General features: G+C 37.1%; 1 protein-coding gene across 4 annotated transcripts in view; it reads right to left on the bottom strand.

Moving 5' to 3' along the window:
• The window catches only part of cadm2a (cell adhesion molecule 2a), a 301,114-nt gene that overhangs the window by 18,077 nt on the left and 264,182 nt on the right, over positions 1-18,855 (bottom strand). For all 4 annotated transcript variants that reach the window (XM_028984402.1, XM_028984403.1, XM_028984405.1 and 1 more), the window contains 3 exons: positions 6,586-6,747; positions 6,367-6,457; positions 6,107-6,285 (listed from right to left, as the gene is read on the bottom strand). In XM_028984402.1, coding sequence (XP_028840235.1) covers positions 6,107-6,285; positions 6,367-6,457; positions 6,586-6,747 — 432 coding nt within the window. The remainder of the gene's footprint in view (positions 1-6,106; positions 6,286-6,366; positions 6,458-6,585; positions 6,748-18,855) is intronic.

Genomic DNA, 18,855 nt, shown 5'->3' with positions numbered 1-18,855 from the left:
GCCAATCACTACGCATGTTTAATTAGTGTCAGTTCATCAGTCCACTGCTGCATACTGTATCGTCGAGATGCGGATGTGGGAAATGGGCTATGAAGACACGTCTTGGTGGTGAGAAATTACACATGTGGACGTGCACACGTTTGTTAGCTGATTTTCAGCCTTGAGAAGGACTCATTAGTCAGCGCACTACGCGGCGGATGCAGACACACGCTTCCACCTCAAATTCCGATGCCTGAGTCTTTCACCATCTGGATAGAATTGTGAAGTGGACAAACAGAATATCCATGCATTTGTTGTGTTTGTAAACCTGGCAAAAAGAAAACGAATCATTGTACCATTTCATGTAATAATATCCCTTTCAAGAGCTAGGAACTTCTGGGATCCGGGTATAAACAGGATCTATAAAATTAAGAAATTATATAAAATGAAATGTGATTTTCTATGATTGTTCATAATTATAACCGAAATAAATCCTGATTGAATGGTTGTAATTATACAATAATTACACAGTTGGATATCAGGAGTGGTCTGCTACAGCGCTCTACAGGTTAAAACCATGAGATATTGATATTAGATATCGATTCTCCCAGTCTGAAACCAATTTTATTTAACCTCCAGGATCTCTAGGATAGCAATGTCTTTATTATGCATGGTTTCTGGGTTCAAAACATGTATTTACAGAACCAAGAGGATCTGTCCCCAGGGCTGATTCCAGTGGTGTTTTTAAAGATTATACAAATTACTAAATTAATAAAAAAGTGAGTGTTAGGTTGTTTATCTATTCCATAGATTGTTCAGATTTCTGAATCAGTGCTCATAATAAAGATAAAGTTGGAAGTGTTATCCTGGTCATCCAGTGTCCATCATGATGCTTCCCCAGCTATTCTATCATCTTCACCACTGAAATAAATGTGCCTTTAATGTAATACTGGTGAAGGTCTTGTGCAGATTACAGTAGATAAGCTGAAGAACGGTTTCCACATGAATCCTCTTCTTATTATCAGTCACTCTAAAGTGACTACTTGCTATGTTACGTTTGGCTTGCTCACTGTACCAGTCAAACGTTTGGACACCTAATCTATGGCAGTTATGGAGACTGATGAAAGAAGATGAAGGCCATTTTGAAGAATCTAATGCAAAAAAAACTTGGTCACTGTTGGATTTGGTCACTGTTTGCATCAAATGATCATTAACATGAGTAAATGATAAGCATAAACCTTTAGGACTGTTGGAAACCATTCTAGTTGTCTAACTTAAGATGGTAAAGAGAAAGCAAGAGTGTGAAATGCTGCCTTCACAGCTGCCTGCTATTTTATTTGTTTATTACTATGACTGTATAAATTAACATGTTAACACAGATTAATCCATCATCGTGATTAATTTGATTAAGATTTGTATTTCAATTAACCCATCTGCAGAGCAGAATGACACAAAATCCCTGAAATGTCACTATCAACGCATTTCAGTCAGTTTGTCCAAGTAGAGTTACCTTCGCCATGCGCAAATGGCCAGTTGATCTGGGACTGACAGGCAGCAGAACCAATTAGCTCAATATGGGAGACAATAAACAGCACATTGGCCCTCTCGAAGGGATATAAAAAAACAGGACAGAACAGAAGGAACATAAAGTATTCTGTACATTGTGTAGGAAGGAATTCTCTTTGCATTTTAGCACTTCCATCTTAAACTACAACCACTCTCGCTGAGTGTTGGTGTCGTAAAAAGTCTACCTTGAACAAACTGACTGATACAGCAAGTGGATTGCAAAAAACTGCAGACCTGTTAATATTGTCATGGATAAATATCACTAAATCAGTTGTGATTTAGTCTTCATATTTCTGAATCAGTCTTCATAATAAAGATAAAGTTGGAAGTGTTATCCTGGGAAACCAGACATTTAGACTGTCATCCAGTATCCATCAAGATGCTTCCCCAGCCATTTTCTCATCTTCACCACGGAAATAAATGTGGCTTTAAGTGTCTTCTGTAGGCTGAATTCTGTTAGAGTTCCGTATCATGGAAATAATGAAGGAACCTGTGAAGCGATGGAATATGCTCTAATCACAGATGAAGGAAAAGAACAAGCTGTGCCATTTTGAAAAGACAGTAATGAATTCAGACTAGGTACTCTATATTTATGGCACCCAATTAGCTTTTTCCCCCACTGTGGAGTTGTCAGTTTCAGACCATCAACATCATTAAGTGCTTTGGTTATGCTTGTTGTTACATTGTCCTGACATTTTCAGGAGCCCGGGAGTCGACTCTTCCATTCCACCATAAGTGCTAATTAAATTTTCTTAAGACCTTTTCGCGGAACAGGATAAAAAAAGGGACGGGAGAAAACAGGGAAGTGGAAGCTGTGGCATTTGGCAAGAGAAGCATCCTGAAGGCAGCCTAAGGACGTCAGGTTTTCGCCGGGTGAACGTCACATTTGCATGGTCCTGCTCCTCACCAGAGCGAGACAACAGCTGGTGACGACTGACCGCAGGTTGCCCTTTGACCTTTGGGCCATCTTGTAAAACGTGTCGAGGACTCAGTAGTGTCTTTCAGCACCTCGGCCAGCACCGCCATCGCGCTTGCAGCTGTTTCCAGCAGGTGAACACATGGTACCATGGACAGTGTGCCAATCCACTGTCACTGGTAGCCCAGTGACAGTGGGCTACCATTATTCTTTTATTCACAAGGAGGCTCGTCTCTGCTCCTCTCACAGAGCCTCCAGCCACAGGAGCAGATATCCCTGATGGACAGCTTACACTGACTTTGCCGTAAGCCAGGCATGATGAATCTCTGGCCAATCAGAATCGGTCATTTTTTAAAGAGGTTCCTGTGAGAACTAAAAAGAAGAACCAGAAAAAAACTACTTGCTGTATATGCATATGCTACAATAATTAAATCTACGACAGAAACGCATCTCAGATGAAGAGAGATAATCGGGTCATTTTTTAAAAATTACTTTCTTTTCGGGCGACTTTTTCTTTTCAAAAAGTCTGTTGGCACCCGATTTCCATAAAAAAAAAAAAAAAACTTCAGACACACTGGAAGTGCGTTGCTCCCGTGTCTGGTAATTATGACGACTCTAATATGTACATTTGCTAATGTATATAATACACTTGTCCAGGGTGACGTGCTCCCATTGTCCCCATCAGTCCATCCAGGGCAACATGGGGTTAAGCTGCTAGCAGGATTTGTAAGAGTGGCGTTCACAGTGATTGAGCTCTAAGAGCAGGAATATTAAGCACAAGCTGAACAGCTTTCATTTAACTTCCAGGCAGGTAGCAGCTGTTAGCGGTGGGTTCCACAGGCTGAGTGTGTTTTTTTAAAACCGCTCCTTGAAGTAGGAACCAGCCGTCCCTGCTTCTGAGCGCTGGCACGTTTTCCTGGGCCCCTGTGCATGAAGCTCTTCGTGAATATTGCCCTGCAGGCAATTGCTCCATTACTGTAACCTCTTCATGTGGTTGAGTTTAATGATTCCTCCTTCTCCTCTGTTCTTTTTTTTTTTTTTTTGTGGTTCTTTTCTGTATAGATCAGGATGGTGAAAAAGTATGAGCTTTGGGTTTGAGGCCAGTAATTATTTTTGGCCACAGCTCTAGGATTCTGTTTGTTGAAATACTTTTACTGTTCCCTGCCCTCTTGTTTGTCTTTTTTTTTAAAGAGGGGTGGGGGAAGAAAAAACTTTTGTTTTCAACTTTTAATTGGTAGACTTTTGCATGCCTGAGTCCTAATTTAGCCTCCTGAAACAAAAATAAATTTTATTAAACCCGAGAAACTACAGATAAACTAGGAATCAACTAAAGAGAGAGGCGCAGCGTCTCGATCGCCCTCTGCTCTTTATGATGATTGCTTTGGTGTGGCGGAGTGACTCTCCAGCTGAGCTCAGAGCAGCCAGATGGGCCCAGAGTAAAAGAGGAGGAATGGTGCTGATCCACGGGGACCTTGCTGCTGGATTAATTGCGTTCAAATTCATGATCTGGATTCATGTCTCACTTCAGTGAGAGTCGCAAACTACCTCCTTATTTCTGAAAGCCAGTGTGGAAAGTGCAACTTCGACCGGTGATCACCCAGGGAGCCATGATATGTAACAGGGAGACAGAACACTGGAGAACACTGGCTGGCTGTCTATCAAACAATCACTCACGGTGAAGCAATGGCCCACATCCAACATCTGCTGGTACTGAAACAGGCCCTCTTCACATATTACATCTGCGAATATGCACCTTTAGGTAATACTGGTGAAGGTCTTGTGCAGATATCAGTAGATAAGATGAAGAACGGTTTCCATTAAAAACCAAAACAATCAGTTATTCTAAACGAATCAGCACATGAATCAGCTTCTTATTATCAGTCACTCTAAAGTTATGTTTGGCTTGTTCACCTTCTCACAGGACGTACAGTACCAGTCAAAAGTTAATATAATCTGTGGTGGTTATGGAGACTAAGATGAAGGCCATTTTGAAGAATCTAATGCAAAAAAAACTGAGCTCTGTTCACTATAGTCATCATCAAAGGCTCATTAACATGAGTAAATGATAAGAAAGTGTTCAGCATAAACCTTTAGGACTGTTGGAAACCATTCTTGTTGTCTAACAAAGCAAGAGTGTGAAATTCTGCCATCACAGCAGCCTGCTATTTCATTTGTTTATTACTAGGAATGTATAAATTAACATGTTAACACTAATCCATCATCATGATGAATTTTATTAAAACTTGTATTGCAATTAACCCATCTGCAGAGCAGATTGACACAAAATCCCTGAAATGTCACTATCAACGCATTTCAGTCAGTTTGTCCAAGAGTTACCTTCGCCATGCGCAAATGGCCAGTTGATCTGGGACTGACAGGCAGCAGAACCCATTAGCTCAATAAACAGCACATTGGCCCTCTCGAAGGGATGTTTGAGTATAAAAAAACAAGACAGAACAGAAAGAACATAAAGTATTCTGTACATTGTGTAGGAAGGAATGTTCTTTGCACTGAAGCACTTCCATCTTAAACTACACCATTAACACGAAGCATGCGGTAGTCGGGGGTGTTGCAAGCACTAACGTGTTGGTGATAAGCCACTCTCGCTGAGTGTTGGTGTTGCAGTAAATCTACCTCGAACAAACTGACTGATACAGCACGTGGATTGCAAAAAACTGCAGACCTATTAATATAGTCATGGATTAATATCGTCAGGCTCAGTAAACATGTTAAGTGCATATATATTCAATTTTTTCTTGAGTGTGTTTGCTAATGCAAAATAAAATGTGATTAATATTAAAAATGAATTAAATTGAATCATGATTACTCAAGTCAATCCACAACAACAACGTGTGTTATCTCATAGTCTGGTGTCTATACAAGACCAATAAATGAGTGTGGGCATCCAAAGCTTTAAATTGTAGTGTATGATGGTCTAATTATTACATATTGCACTTAGTAACATCTTGTCAATAATTGGTAAGATGGCAATTTAATGTAATCAATATTCTTTTATGTTTTATATTGCTCAACAACTGTGAGTATCTACCCTCAATTTCATACTCTAAAGTATTCCTTTTGCTTCTTGTGTTTCTGATTAAAATTGAATCAATAAAAAATGATTAACAAATACTATTGAACTGTACAATAGCGTTGTGCTGGAGAGTTATTATTACATTTTAAATCTAGAGACATTCATTCTAAAGGTGTTTAGCTTGTTCTCAGCAAATAAAGCCCATCGCTGATGCAGAGAAAACCTGCCTTTGCAATCCTCACAACTCTCATTCCAACTGAGTTTACCTGCCTCGCTAATAAAATCTCCTGCACTTAATGGCTTGTAACAAAGACGGGCAGATGTGCAGTGAAGTGCCCGCTATATTATGAAACAGCGTCACTGGCGCTTCCATATGCTGTGGAGGAGTAAAGCAATCTGTCTCTCCGCCATTCTCATCACTCTTTCCTAATCTTTCCATCCTGAGGCACCCATCAACGCAACAGTATCAGAACAACCTCAAACGTATTAAAAGTCAGCCGCGAGATCAATGAGAAAAGTAATCACGGCGCTCTATGTGGGCTGCAGAAAAAACTCCGGAGCCAGAAGACTTTAGCGCTGAGCGACTCATCAACGCAGAGACAGGCACTCACCGTAGACGAAGAGTTTATATTCGTCGTGATCGGTCCCCAGGTGATTGCTGGCTTCACAGCGGTACGTGCCGTTGTCGGTTTTGTTCAGCGAAGTGATAGTGAGCTCCCGTCCCTCTACGATCATCCTGTCCCGGTCGGGCAGCTCGCCCCCATCTTTCGTCCACAACACGGGATCCGGCCTACACACCGGCAACAACAGCCATGTCACAGGAGCGTGTGTGTGTGGGGTGTGTTTCTGGGAAGAAGAATGAGGGACTTACGATGGGTTTCCTCTGGAGACGCACTCCAGCTTCATGTACTGGCCTTCCTGGGGGAATGTTAATGTGTGCTTAATCTGCACACGAGGAGCATCTGCAAGGAAATGGGATTGGAAAATATTGGCGAGAAAGATCAAGAGACCAAACTAAAGTAAAGCTACAAAAACCACTTTACTAACACATAAAATGCATTTTTTTCTGCACAGGACTAACAACACTTACATTGAACCTCTAAAACCTCAGTAGCTTGTTGGGGAATGGTAGCAAGGGAAACGTGGTCCACTCGGCAAGTGTAGGCCACACCATCGTCATCACGGTCCACGTGCATCTGCAGTGAGCTCTTCACTGTGAACGTCTTCCCGCTGGCATTCACCTCTTTATAACCTGGGGCACGGTTTAAAACTTTAGTTTCATTAAAGAAAAACAAAAGGATATTTTAACAGTGATAAAATGACCCGGTATTATGTTCTCACGTGAATCTCAACATTTGAGCAGGTTCTTATTGTTGAGATTCATATGAGAACATCTTACAGGATGAGCTGTAATCAAGTTAGATTTAATGTTAAGCACCACCGGCATTCACATCAGTGAATATCTGCTACAAAACATCAATCATACGAATTACAGCTGAACTATACACAGAGGAGTACAGTACTGCATTCTCATTTATCTTTGTTGAGAAAACATATAAAATTATTTTATTTTAATATAATGGTGATAAGGTAGGTAGCATAATTGAAAATCTAAATAAATAATTTTTTTAATTACTTTGCCACAATTAAGTAATATTAATTCCATAAATCAACATGGATTCCGTTCATGCAAATAAAAAAGCCAACATTAAAACATTAATCATTATAAAGTATTGTATTTGGCTCCATGTACTTCCCTTCCCCGTTTTTTTCTTTTGTGTTCTCTTTTTTGTCTTTATTGACAGCATCACTTTTTAATACATTTTGTCAAATAGAGTAATACATTAAGTATAATGTAATGTAATCTAGATTTATAGGTATTTCTTTTAATTGTAGTTATTCTCACTGAACTCAAAATTGAAAGTACTGGTGATACAAACCTATAAAGCAGTGTTATGAACTATGTAAAAATATTTCAAAATCCATTCATGGAGTCGCACATGGCTGGGGAAACCACTTACATGGTGCAATTTATTAATCACTGTAATTCGGTGTGATTTTTTTTTTTTCTCTTGTAATTGGAGGTAGAACCGCTCCCTCCGCCTGGTTACATTTTCAGACTTGTACTTGATAAATTACACAACCATAAATTGCATTCCCATAGTCTCTGCAATACAAGAGAAATTAAGACACCTCATTTCAAAGACTACGGAAATGTCAAAACTCCCATCAAGGGGGATTACCATCTAAACTGCACAAATTGCCTTTTTACGTTGAGGGGGTACAATTACCCTGAGAGGCAGTGGTAAGAAATGCACTGACTAAGACAATGCATCCATTTCGGTGCATCAGCAGAAATAATGTAAATTGCAAAAGGAAAGAAAGTCATTACTCCGAATCAACACATTTCGCAGTTAAACCCAGCGCTTGTAATCCTCCGCCAGCCCCACCCCCTCCATTTCAAATTACCACCAAATCAAAGGAGACATTAACAACTGTCAGGGGGGACATTTTCCTTAATCACTTCCCTGGCTTGGAGTTACAACATCCGATTAAAATTGTAATGAAGGTTACACATAAAGGTCTTCCAAGAACAATACCCACAAGCAAGAGGAGTTTTGCTTCTCATTTTCCCCACCTTGCTCTGAACAAGGAGAGCAGACTTTTAAAGCCTGATTAAACAGGGCTTAGGTGCCCAACACATCCATTCAGGGCCCCTTTGACACATGTCAAAAATAATTATTACAGAAATGCAAACAGCACCAACCATGAGTAGTAATAATTATATACTTTATGTCAAAAATGATTGATGACATATCTGTATGAGGAAAAAGCGCGTTATTTATGACCATCTACCCTTCTACATTCTCCCCTTCTCCACTGGACACTGGACACTGTGCGCGTAATTTATGGCCTTCTCCCTTTCTGCCTTCTCCATCGGACCCTGCGCGTAATTTATGACCTCCTTCCATCCTTCCCCCTTCGGACATCTGTTATGTAAGACAAGTATGTTCCCGCGATGTCCATTCTTACATAAACACTTAGACAGGCTTTTAAAAAAAAACAGATGTCTTATCACTTGTTTACAAACTGGCTGTTGTGGGAGAGGTCATAAACCGGTATACCTCTACTTTTAAAACAGAAACCTTATTTTTAAGTGTATGGTTTTACTCAACTACTGTTTCAGTGTTTAACACGTTTAAACACAATACTTACACAAACTTATTTTAAAAATACAAACGCATACGCTATTCATATACTGACTGAATATGGTAGAATCCCATTTTGTATGTAGGAAGCATCACAGCACCTTCTGGCCCCACTCTATTGCTCACTCCCTTGTGTCGCATTACAGATGTCATATACACTTAGACTAACTTTTAAAACATGTTTCCTTATCACTTGTTTACAAGTTGTTTTCAGTCGTTTTTTTCCAAAAGATACATCACACAATGGTATGTAGGAGGCATCACATCACTGACACGCACACACACACACACGCGCGCGCACACACACACACACACACACAGACTTTTTCTTTTTCTTGCTAAAATAAAACTAATAACACTGTTTTATGAACAAACCTTTCTCACAGAAACGTTAACAAACTATAATTTCTATTTAATTGAACCACACACAGACTTCTGTTTATCAAACTGATTTATTTATGAACATGAAAAAACTTCTCAAATCCTACTTTAAAACCACTATTCTTTTTAATCATGTTTTTTTTTTTTTTTTTTTTTTCCACTTTGGATTATGTAATGATAATATTGAAAAATATACCTACACACTTCTAACCACTTTTTGTAGTTGTTGTAGTTCACATCAGACATATATATATTTTAGACACGATTTTTAATTTTATTATCAAGTAACTTTCTCAAAATTTCTAAATAAATTTCTTATGTTAACAATTTCATATTTTCTAAAATCGTATCAAGGGGTCTGATTTTTAGAGAGGGGGGTTGCGACTTTTAGGGCTATAATATCAAGAATTTAAAGTTTCAGTTATTTTTTTCTACAGTATATTTGTATTTTTTTAAACCTTCTGATGCTGAAGGGCTTCACTGTTCATAGATTTACTATTTGTATGATTGACACACAACACACACACACACACACACACACACACACACACACACACATACAGAAAACAGACTTTTTCTTTTCCTTGCTAAAATAAAAACTAATCGTCACGCTGTTTATGAACAAGCCAGAGGTATTTCATTTATGGTTTTCAGATGATATGACACACAAAACGTTAATAAACTATAATTTTTATTTAGTTGAACCATACACAGGCTTTTGTTTATCAAACTGATATATTTATGATCATGAACATTTTTTTTTTTTCAAGATTCTTTTCAGAAAATAAAATCCTACATTATTAACAATGTTAATTTCCTCTGAAACTATCCCAGCTTGTGACCGCTCCTCATTGGCAGTAACAAGGTCTTCACCACCCAGCAGATAACCAACTACTATTTAGTGCTCGCTTGAAACTGATGTTTGCAAAAATGACCATTGTTGGTGGTTTACGACCCCTCACATCAATGACACAGATCCACAGTTCACACACCCTTAGACTATCTTTTAAAACAGAAACCTTGTTTTTCACTCAAGGTTTTAACTCAACCATCAGTCATTTTCCAAAAGATACATCACATAATGGTATGTAGGAAGCATCACACCATTGACACAGGACATAACCTGTACACACACACACACATACACAAACAGACTTTTTCTTTTCCTTGCTAAAATAAAACTAATCATAATGCTGATTTATGAACATGCCTGAGGTATTTCATCTATGGTTTTCAGATGATATGACACACAAAACGTTAATAAACTATAATTTTTCTTTAGTTGAACCATACACTGATTGATAATGAATAAACAAACAATGAATTACATAATGTTTTTAACACCTTCTGTTTTTCTACGAAAAGGTTTTAAGGTGCAGTAGGACTTTTATCAAACTGATATATTTATGAACATGAAAATGTTGTATTTTTTTTTCAAGATTCTTTTCAGAAATAAAATCCTACATTTATTAACAATGTTAATTTCCTCTGAAACTATCCCAGCTTGTGACCGCTCCTCATTTGCAGTAACAAGGTCTTCACCACCCAGCAGATAACCAACTACTATTTAGTGCTCGCTTGAAACTGATGTTTGCAAAAATGACCATTGTTGATGGTTTACGACCCCTCATATCAATGACACAGACCCACAGTTCACACACCCTTAGACTATCTTTTAAAACAGAAACCATGTTTTTCACTCAAGGTTTTACTCAACCTATTGTTTCAGTGTTAAACACATACTAAACACAATACTAATTTTAATACAACGCAAACACTGTTCATATACTTACTGAATATGTTATCCCATCAGTCATTTTCCAAAAGATACATCAGATAATGGTATGTAGGAAGCATCACACCATTGACACAGGACATAACCTGTTCACACACACACACACAAACAGACTTTTTCTTTTCCTTGCTAAAATAAAACTAATCATAATGCTGATTTATGAACAAACCTTTCTCCAAAGGTGTCTCATCTATGGTTTTCAGATGATATGCCACACAAAAACTAATTGTAACACTGTTTTATGAACAAACCGTTCTCCAAAGGTGTCTCATCTTTGGTTTGCCGCACAAAAACGTTAACAAACTATAATTTCTATTTAACGAACCTCACACAGACTTCTGTTTATCAAACTGATATATTTATGAACATGAAAAAACTTTTCAACATTCTTTTTAATCATGTTTTTCCACTATGGATTATGTAATGATAATATTGAAAAATATACCTACACACTTTCTAACCACTTTTTAATATAGTTCACATCAGACATATATATATTTTAGACATGATTTTTCATATTATTATCAAGTAACTTCAAATAAATTTCTCATGTTAACAATTTCATATTTTCTGAAATCGTATCAAGGGGTGTGATTTTTAGGGAGGGGGCTTGCAACTTTAGGGCTATAATAACAAAGAATTTAAAGTTTCATTTATTTGTATATTTTTTTCTACAGTATATTTGTATTTTTTTTTTATCCTTCTGATGCTGAAGTGCTTCATTGTTTGTAGATTTTCTATCTGTATGATTGATTCTCGCTGGTCATATTATTAGGTAGACCTCGTTAGTACTCGGGTGGACCACCTTATGCCTTTAGAACCACCTTATTCTTCATGGCATAGCCTCAAAAAAGGGGTGGAAATATTCCTCAGATATATTGGTCCATAGAGACATGATAGCATCATGTAGCTGCGGCAGATTTGTCTGCTGGCTGTCTATGATATCCAAAGCCAATATCCGAAGGTGTTCTGTTTGGATCGAGACCTGGTGAATGTAGAGTATAGCGAACTCAATGTCCTGTTCAAGTAACTAGTCTGAGATGGTTTGAGCTTTGTGACTTGGTGTATTATGCTGTATTTAAGTAGCCATCAAAAGGGGATACACTGTGGTAATAAGGGGATGGACATGTCAGCAGCAATACTAATTTATGTGTACATCTATGGTATTTATCAGACAGCCTTATCCAGAGTGACTTACAATCGGTAGTTACATGGACAGTCCCCCTGAGAGACCAACACCAGCCTGAACCACTAGATCCAGGGTCGGATGCATCCATGCTTACATGTTGATTACACCACATTTTGACCCTACCAGCTGAATGTTAAATTGTTTTGATAATTCTCCAATCTTCAGTTTTCTAGTTAATAATGTAGAATAAAAAAAATAATAATAATAAAATAAAAAATTTAAATATACTTTTTGGCATTTACTGTCAGTGTTACTCTTCCACAAATAACTTAAAAATACTAAAGATCCTTCAATACAAATCAGATATTTTAAACTTGATGTGACAATGACAAAATGCACTTTAAACCTTGCCACCACATATCTTTTTAAACACAACACAATATATGTTTTAATGCAACCCAGCAACATTACTTCATGGCCATTTACAAGAACCCTCTAAGGTGTCAGTGCTGAACTGTTTGGTTGAAAAACTTAAATCCCCCCCAAAAATCCAATAATTGGCTAACAATTGGCATAAACATATGAGGTGCTGCTTTTCTAATGCTTGCAAAAACAAAAAAAAAACAAACAAACAAAAAAAAAACACTAAGTTTACTAAATAATGAGGTTACAAGTCTTATCAGTGAACAATACCGAGATAATTATTATAAAAATTATTATAAAAATTCCTCGCACTCATACTGTACTTGGAGAAAATGGAATGTTTTGTGGTAACGTTTGGCACTGTTACGCGCTATATTACGCACACTTGTGCTTGCTCTGGAACGGGCAGATGGTCGTCCTGGTGGCAGCGCAGATCAGACAGCCGTGTAATACATTTATTTTAACAAAGTAACTGTATTCTGATTATCTCTCATTTAAACGGTACATGCATTCCGTCACTCCCCGACACTGTCCTCATACATTGGTTGTTCTGACATTTTGAGTCTGCCCTTTATCCTGTGACATCAACAAGGCTTTTTGTCTACACAACTGTTGCTAACCGGATCTTTTCTCTTTTTCAGACCTGGTAAACCCTACATATGGTTGTGCATGACAGTAGATCACCAGTTTCGAAAACTGCAATCGTGTCTCGTCCAGAACCACTTAAATATTCTTTTACCCCCATTCTAATGACTGGTTTGGAGTTCAGAAAATTGTTTTCACCACGTCTAGATGAGCTGTTTGTGTTAACCTACATGTAAAAGGAAAGGCCAGGCTGTATTTGACAGCACTGTTTAACCCCACTTAAAACCAATTTAAACGAGCACAAATTGTATTATACTGAATACATAAAAACTATATGCAATCACAATAATAAACATAACCAGTAAAAAATCCATAACCTGATTGAAAGTGAAGGGAATTGATTTGTGGTTATGGGTCAGAAACTACATAAAACAGTGAAAAAAGGGGATTCTTCAGTCTGCTTAATGCTGATAAAATAACCGTAATCAAATACTTTTATCCAAAACTAATTCCTACAATGCAAAAAACATTCAGCAAAATATAAACTCGTAAATAAATGTATTTACCAATCCACAATATCACCACAATGTATAATATTAAAAGGAGAAATAAGTCAAACAAAATGCACTTCTAAGTCCTTGCCAGACAGAGGTCTCTCATCTGAAAAAGAATAGGTGGACGACCCTAAAATGAATGAAATAATATCTAAATGCTGTTAACAGCCATTGAAAATTATTAAATCAGATGCCTCTTTCAGTCCAGCACAGATAGAAAGCTCTGATAAGGTTGTGGATAAGCCATTCACACGATAAAAGAGGACTTTACATCATGATTTGATGTTTACTATGTGCTATTCAGGGTATTCAAGGAGAATTGAAGTCAGCGTCAGCACACCATCCATGACCCATTGTCAATTTCCCCGCAGGGGGAAGGAGGTTGTCGCTCAGGATTTTACGATACATGGCTCCGTCCATTTTCCCGTCGGTGAAGCTGTCCTGTGCCCTTAGTAGAAAAACACCCCAAAAGCAAAATATTTCCACCTCTATGCTTGACAGTGGGGATGGATGGTGTTCCAGCACGACAATGACCCAAAACATACAGCAAAGGCAACAAAGGTGTCACTCAAAAAGAAGCACATTAAGGTCATGGAGTGGCCTAGTCAATCTCCTGACTTTAATCCAATAGAAAACCTATGGAGGGAGCTGAAGCTCAAAGTTGCACAGAGACAGCCTCGAAACCTAGTGATTTAGAGATGATCTGCAAAGAGGAGTGGACCAAAATTCCTCCTAAACTGTGTGCAAACTTGGTCATCAACTACAAGAAACGTTTGACCTCTGTGCTTGCAAACAAGGGTTTTGCCACTAAGTATTAAGTCTTTTTTCCTTTTGATGTGCTATCTGTCACTGTTAAAATAAACCTGCCATTAAAATGATACTGTTCTGAGACTTTTCATTTCTTTGTCATTGGACAAACTTACAAAATCAGCGAGGGGTCAAATAATTATTTCCTCCACTGTATGTATATATAATTTATTTAGATCGCTCTCCATCCTCTGTTATGTGTGCTGACGCTGACTTCAATTCTCCTTGAATACCCTGAATAGCACATAGTAAACATCAAATCATGATGTAAAGTCCTCTTTTATCGTGTGAATGGCTTATCCACAACCTTATCAGAGCTTTCTATCTGTGCTGGACTGAAAGAGGCATCTGATTTAATAATTTTCAATGGCTGTTAACAGCATTTAGATATTATTTCATTCATTTTAGGGTCGTCCACCTATTCTTTTTCAGATGAGAGACCTCTGTCTGGCAAGGACTTAGAAGTGCATTTTGTTTGACTTATTTCTCCTTTTAATATTATACATTGTGGTGATATTGTGGATTGGTAAATACATTTATTTACGAGTTTATATTTTGCTGAATGTTTTTTGCATTGTAGGAATTAGTTTTGGATAAAAGTATTTGATTACGGTTATTTTATCAGCATTAAGCAGACTGAAGAATCCCCTTTTTTCACTGTTTTATGTAGTTTCTGACCCATAACCACAAATCAATTCCCTTCACTTTCAATCAGGTTATGGATTTTTTACTGGTTATGTTTATTATTGTGATTGCATATAGTTTTTATGTATTCAGTATAATACAATTTGTGCTCGTTTAAATTGGTTTTAAGTGGGGTTAAACAGTGCTGTCAAATACAGCCTGGCCTTTCCTTTTACATGTAGGTTAACACAAACAGCTCATCTAGACGTGGTGAAAACAATTTTCTGAACTCCAAACCAGTCATTAGAATGGGGGTAAAAGAATATTTAAGTGGTTCTGGACGAGACACGATTGCAGTTTTCGAAACTGGTGATCTACTGTCATGCACAACCATATGTAGGGTTTACCAGGTCTGAAAAAGAGAAAAGATCCGGTTAGCAACAGTTGTGTAGACAAAAAGCCTTGTTGATGTCACAGGATAAAGGGCAGACTCAAAATGTCAGAACAACCAATGTATGAGGACAGTGTCGGGGAGTGACGGAATGCATGTACCGTTTAAATGAGAGATAATCAGAATACAGTTACTTTGTTAAAATAAATGTATTACACGGCTGTCTGATCTGCGCTGCCACCAGGACGACCATCTGCCCGTTCCAGAGCAAGCACAAGTGTGCGTAATATAGCGCGTAACAGTGCCAAACGTTACCACAAAACATTCCATTTTCTCCAAGTACAGTATGAGTGCGAGGAATTTTTATAATAATTTTTATAATAATTATCTCGGTATTGTTCACTGATAAGACTTGTAACCTCATTATTTAGTAAACTTAGTGTTTTTTTTTTGTTTGTTTGTTTTTTTTTGTTTTTGCAAGCATTAGAAAAGCAGCACCTCATATGTTTATGCCAATTGTTAGCCAATTATTGGATTTTTGGGGGGGATTTAAGTTTTTCAACCAAACAGTTCAGCACTGACACCTTAGAGGGTTCTTGTAAATGGCCATGAAGTAATGTTGCTGGGTTGCATTAAAACATATATTGTGTTGTGTTTAAAAAGATATGTGGTGGCAAGGTTTAAAGTGCATTTTGTCATTGTCACATCAAGTTTAAAATATCTGATTTGTATTGAAGGATCTTTAGTATTTTTAAGTTATTTGTGGAAGAGTAACACTGACAGTAAATGCCAAAAAGTATATTTAAATTTTTTATTTTATTATTATTATTTTTTTTATTCTACATTATTAACTAGAAAACTGAAGATTGGAGAATTATCAAAACAATTTAACATTCAGCTGGTAGGGTCAAAATGTGGTGTAATCAACATGTAAGCATGGATGCATCCGACCCTGGATCTAGTGGTTCAGGCTGGTGTTGGTCTCTCAGGGGGACTGTCCATGTAACTACCGATTGTAAGTCACTCTGGATAAGGCTGTCTGATAAATACCATAGATGTACACATAAATTAGTATTGCTGCTGACATGTCCATCCCCTTATTACCACAGTGTATCCCCTTTTGATGGCTACTTAAATACAGCATAATACACCAAGTCACAAAGCTCAAACCATCTCAGACTAGTTACTTGAACAGGACATTGAGTTCGCTATACTCTACATTCACCAGGTCTCGATCCAAACAGAACACCTTCGGATATTGGCTTTGGATATCATAGACAGCCAGCAGACAAATCTGCCGCAGCTACATGATGCTATCATGTCTCTATGGACCAATATATCTGAGGAATATTTCCACCCCTTTTTTGAGGCTATGCCATGAAGAATAAGGTGGTTCTAAAGGCATAAGGTGGTCCACCCGAGTACTAACGAGGTCTACCTAATAATATGACCAGCGAGAATCAATCATACAGATAGAAAATCTACAAACAATGAAGCACTTCAGCATCAGAAGGATAAAAAAAAAATACAAATATACTGTAGAAAAAAATATACAAATAAATGAAACTTTAAATTCTTTGTTATTATAGCCCTAAAGTTGCAAGCCCCCTCCCTAAAAATCACACCCCTTGATACGATTTCAGAAAATATGAAATTGTTAACATGAGAAATTTATTTGAAGTTACTTGATAATAATATGAAAAATCATGTCTAAAATATATATATGTCTGATGTGAACTATATTAAAAAGTGGTTAGAAAGTGTGTAGGTATATTTTTCAATATTATCATTACATAATCCATAGTGGAAAAACATGATTAAAAAGAATGTTGAAAAGTTTTTTCATGTTCATAAATATATCAGTTTGATAAACAGAAGTCTGTGTGAGGTTCGTTAAATAGAAATTATAGTTTGTTAACGTTTTTGTGCGGCAAACCAAAGATGAGACACCTTTGGAGAACGGTTTGTTCATAAAACAGTGTTACAATTAGTTTTTGTGTGGCATATCATCTGAAAACCATAGATGAGACACCTTTGGAGAAAGGTTTGTTCATAAATCAGCATTATGATTAGTTTTATTTTAGCAAGGAAAAGAAAAAGTCTGTTTGTGTGTGTGTGTGTGAACAGGTTATGTCCTGTGTCAATGGTGTGATGCTTCCTACATACCATTATCTGATGTATCTTTTGGAAAATGACTGATGGGATAACATATTCAGTAAGTATATGAACAGTGTTTGCGTTGTATTAAAATTAGTATTGTGTTTAGTATGTGTTTAACACTGAAACAATAGGTTGAGTAAAACCTTGAGTGAAAAACATGGTTTCTGTTTTAAAAGATAGTCTAAGGGTGTGTGAACTGTGGGTCTGTGTCATTGATATGAGGGGTCGTAAACCATCAACAATGGTCATTTTTGCAAACATCAGTTTCAAGCGAGCACTAAATAGTAGTTGGTTATCTGCTGGGTGGTGAAGACCTTGTTACTGCAAATGAGGAGCGGTCACAAGCTGGGATAGTTTCAGAGGAAATTAACATTGTTAATAAATGTAGGATTTTATTTCTGAAAAGAATCTTGAAAAAAAAATACAACATTTTCATGTTCATAAATATATCAGTTTGATAAAAGTCCTACTGCACCTTAAAACCTTTTCGTAGAAAAACAGAAGGTGTTAAAAACATTATGTAATTCATTGTTTGTTTATTCATTATCAATCAGTGTATGGTTCAACTAAAGAAAAATTATAGTTTATTAACGTTTTGTGTGTCATATCATCTGAAAACCATAGATGAAATACCTCAGGCATGTTCATAAATCAGCATTATGATTAGTTTTATTTTAGCAAGGAAAAGAAAAAGTCTGTTTGTGTATGTGTGTGTGTGTGTACAGGTTATGTCCTGTGTCAATGGTGTGATGCTTCCTACATACCATTATGTGATGTATCTTTTGGAAAATGACTGATGGTTGAGTTAAAACCTTGAGTGAAAAACAAGGTTTCTGTTTTAAAAGATAGTCTAAGGGTGTGTGAACTGTGGATCTGTGTCATTGATGTGAGGGGTCGTAAACCACCAACAATGGTCATTTTTGCAAACATCAGTTTCAAGCGAGCACTAAATAGTAGTTGGTTATCTGCTGGGTGGTGAAGACCTTGTTACTGCCAATGAGGAGCGGTCACAAGCTGGGATAGTTTCAGAGGAAATTAACATTGTTAATAATGTAGGATTTTATTTTCTGAAAAGAATCTTGAAAAAAAAAAAATGTTCATGATCATAAATATATCAGTTTGATAAACAAAAGCCTGTGTATGGTTCAACTAAATAAAAATTATAGTTTATTAACGTTTTGTGTGTCATATCATCTGAAAACCATAAATGAAATACCTCTGGCTTGTTCATAAACAGCGTGACGATTAGTTTTTATTTTAGCAAGGAAAAGAAAAAGTCTGTTTTCTGTATGTGTGTGTGTG

This window comes from Denticeps clupeoides, chromosome 6 (assembly GCF_900700375.1).
Source record: "Denticeps clupeoides chromosome 6, fDenClu1.1, whole genome shotgun sequence".
Lineage (NCBI taxonomy): Eukaryota > Metazoa > Chordata > Actinopteri > Clupeiformes > Denticipitidae > Denticeps > Denticeps clupeoides.
Note: the sequence above shows the minus strand (reverse complement) of the source record. Positions and strands in the feature narration are given on the sequence as shown.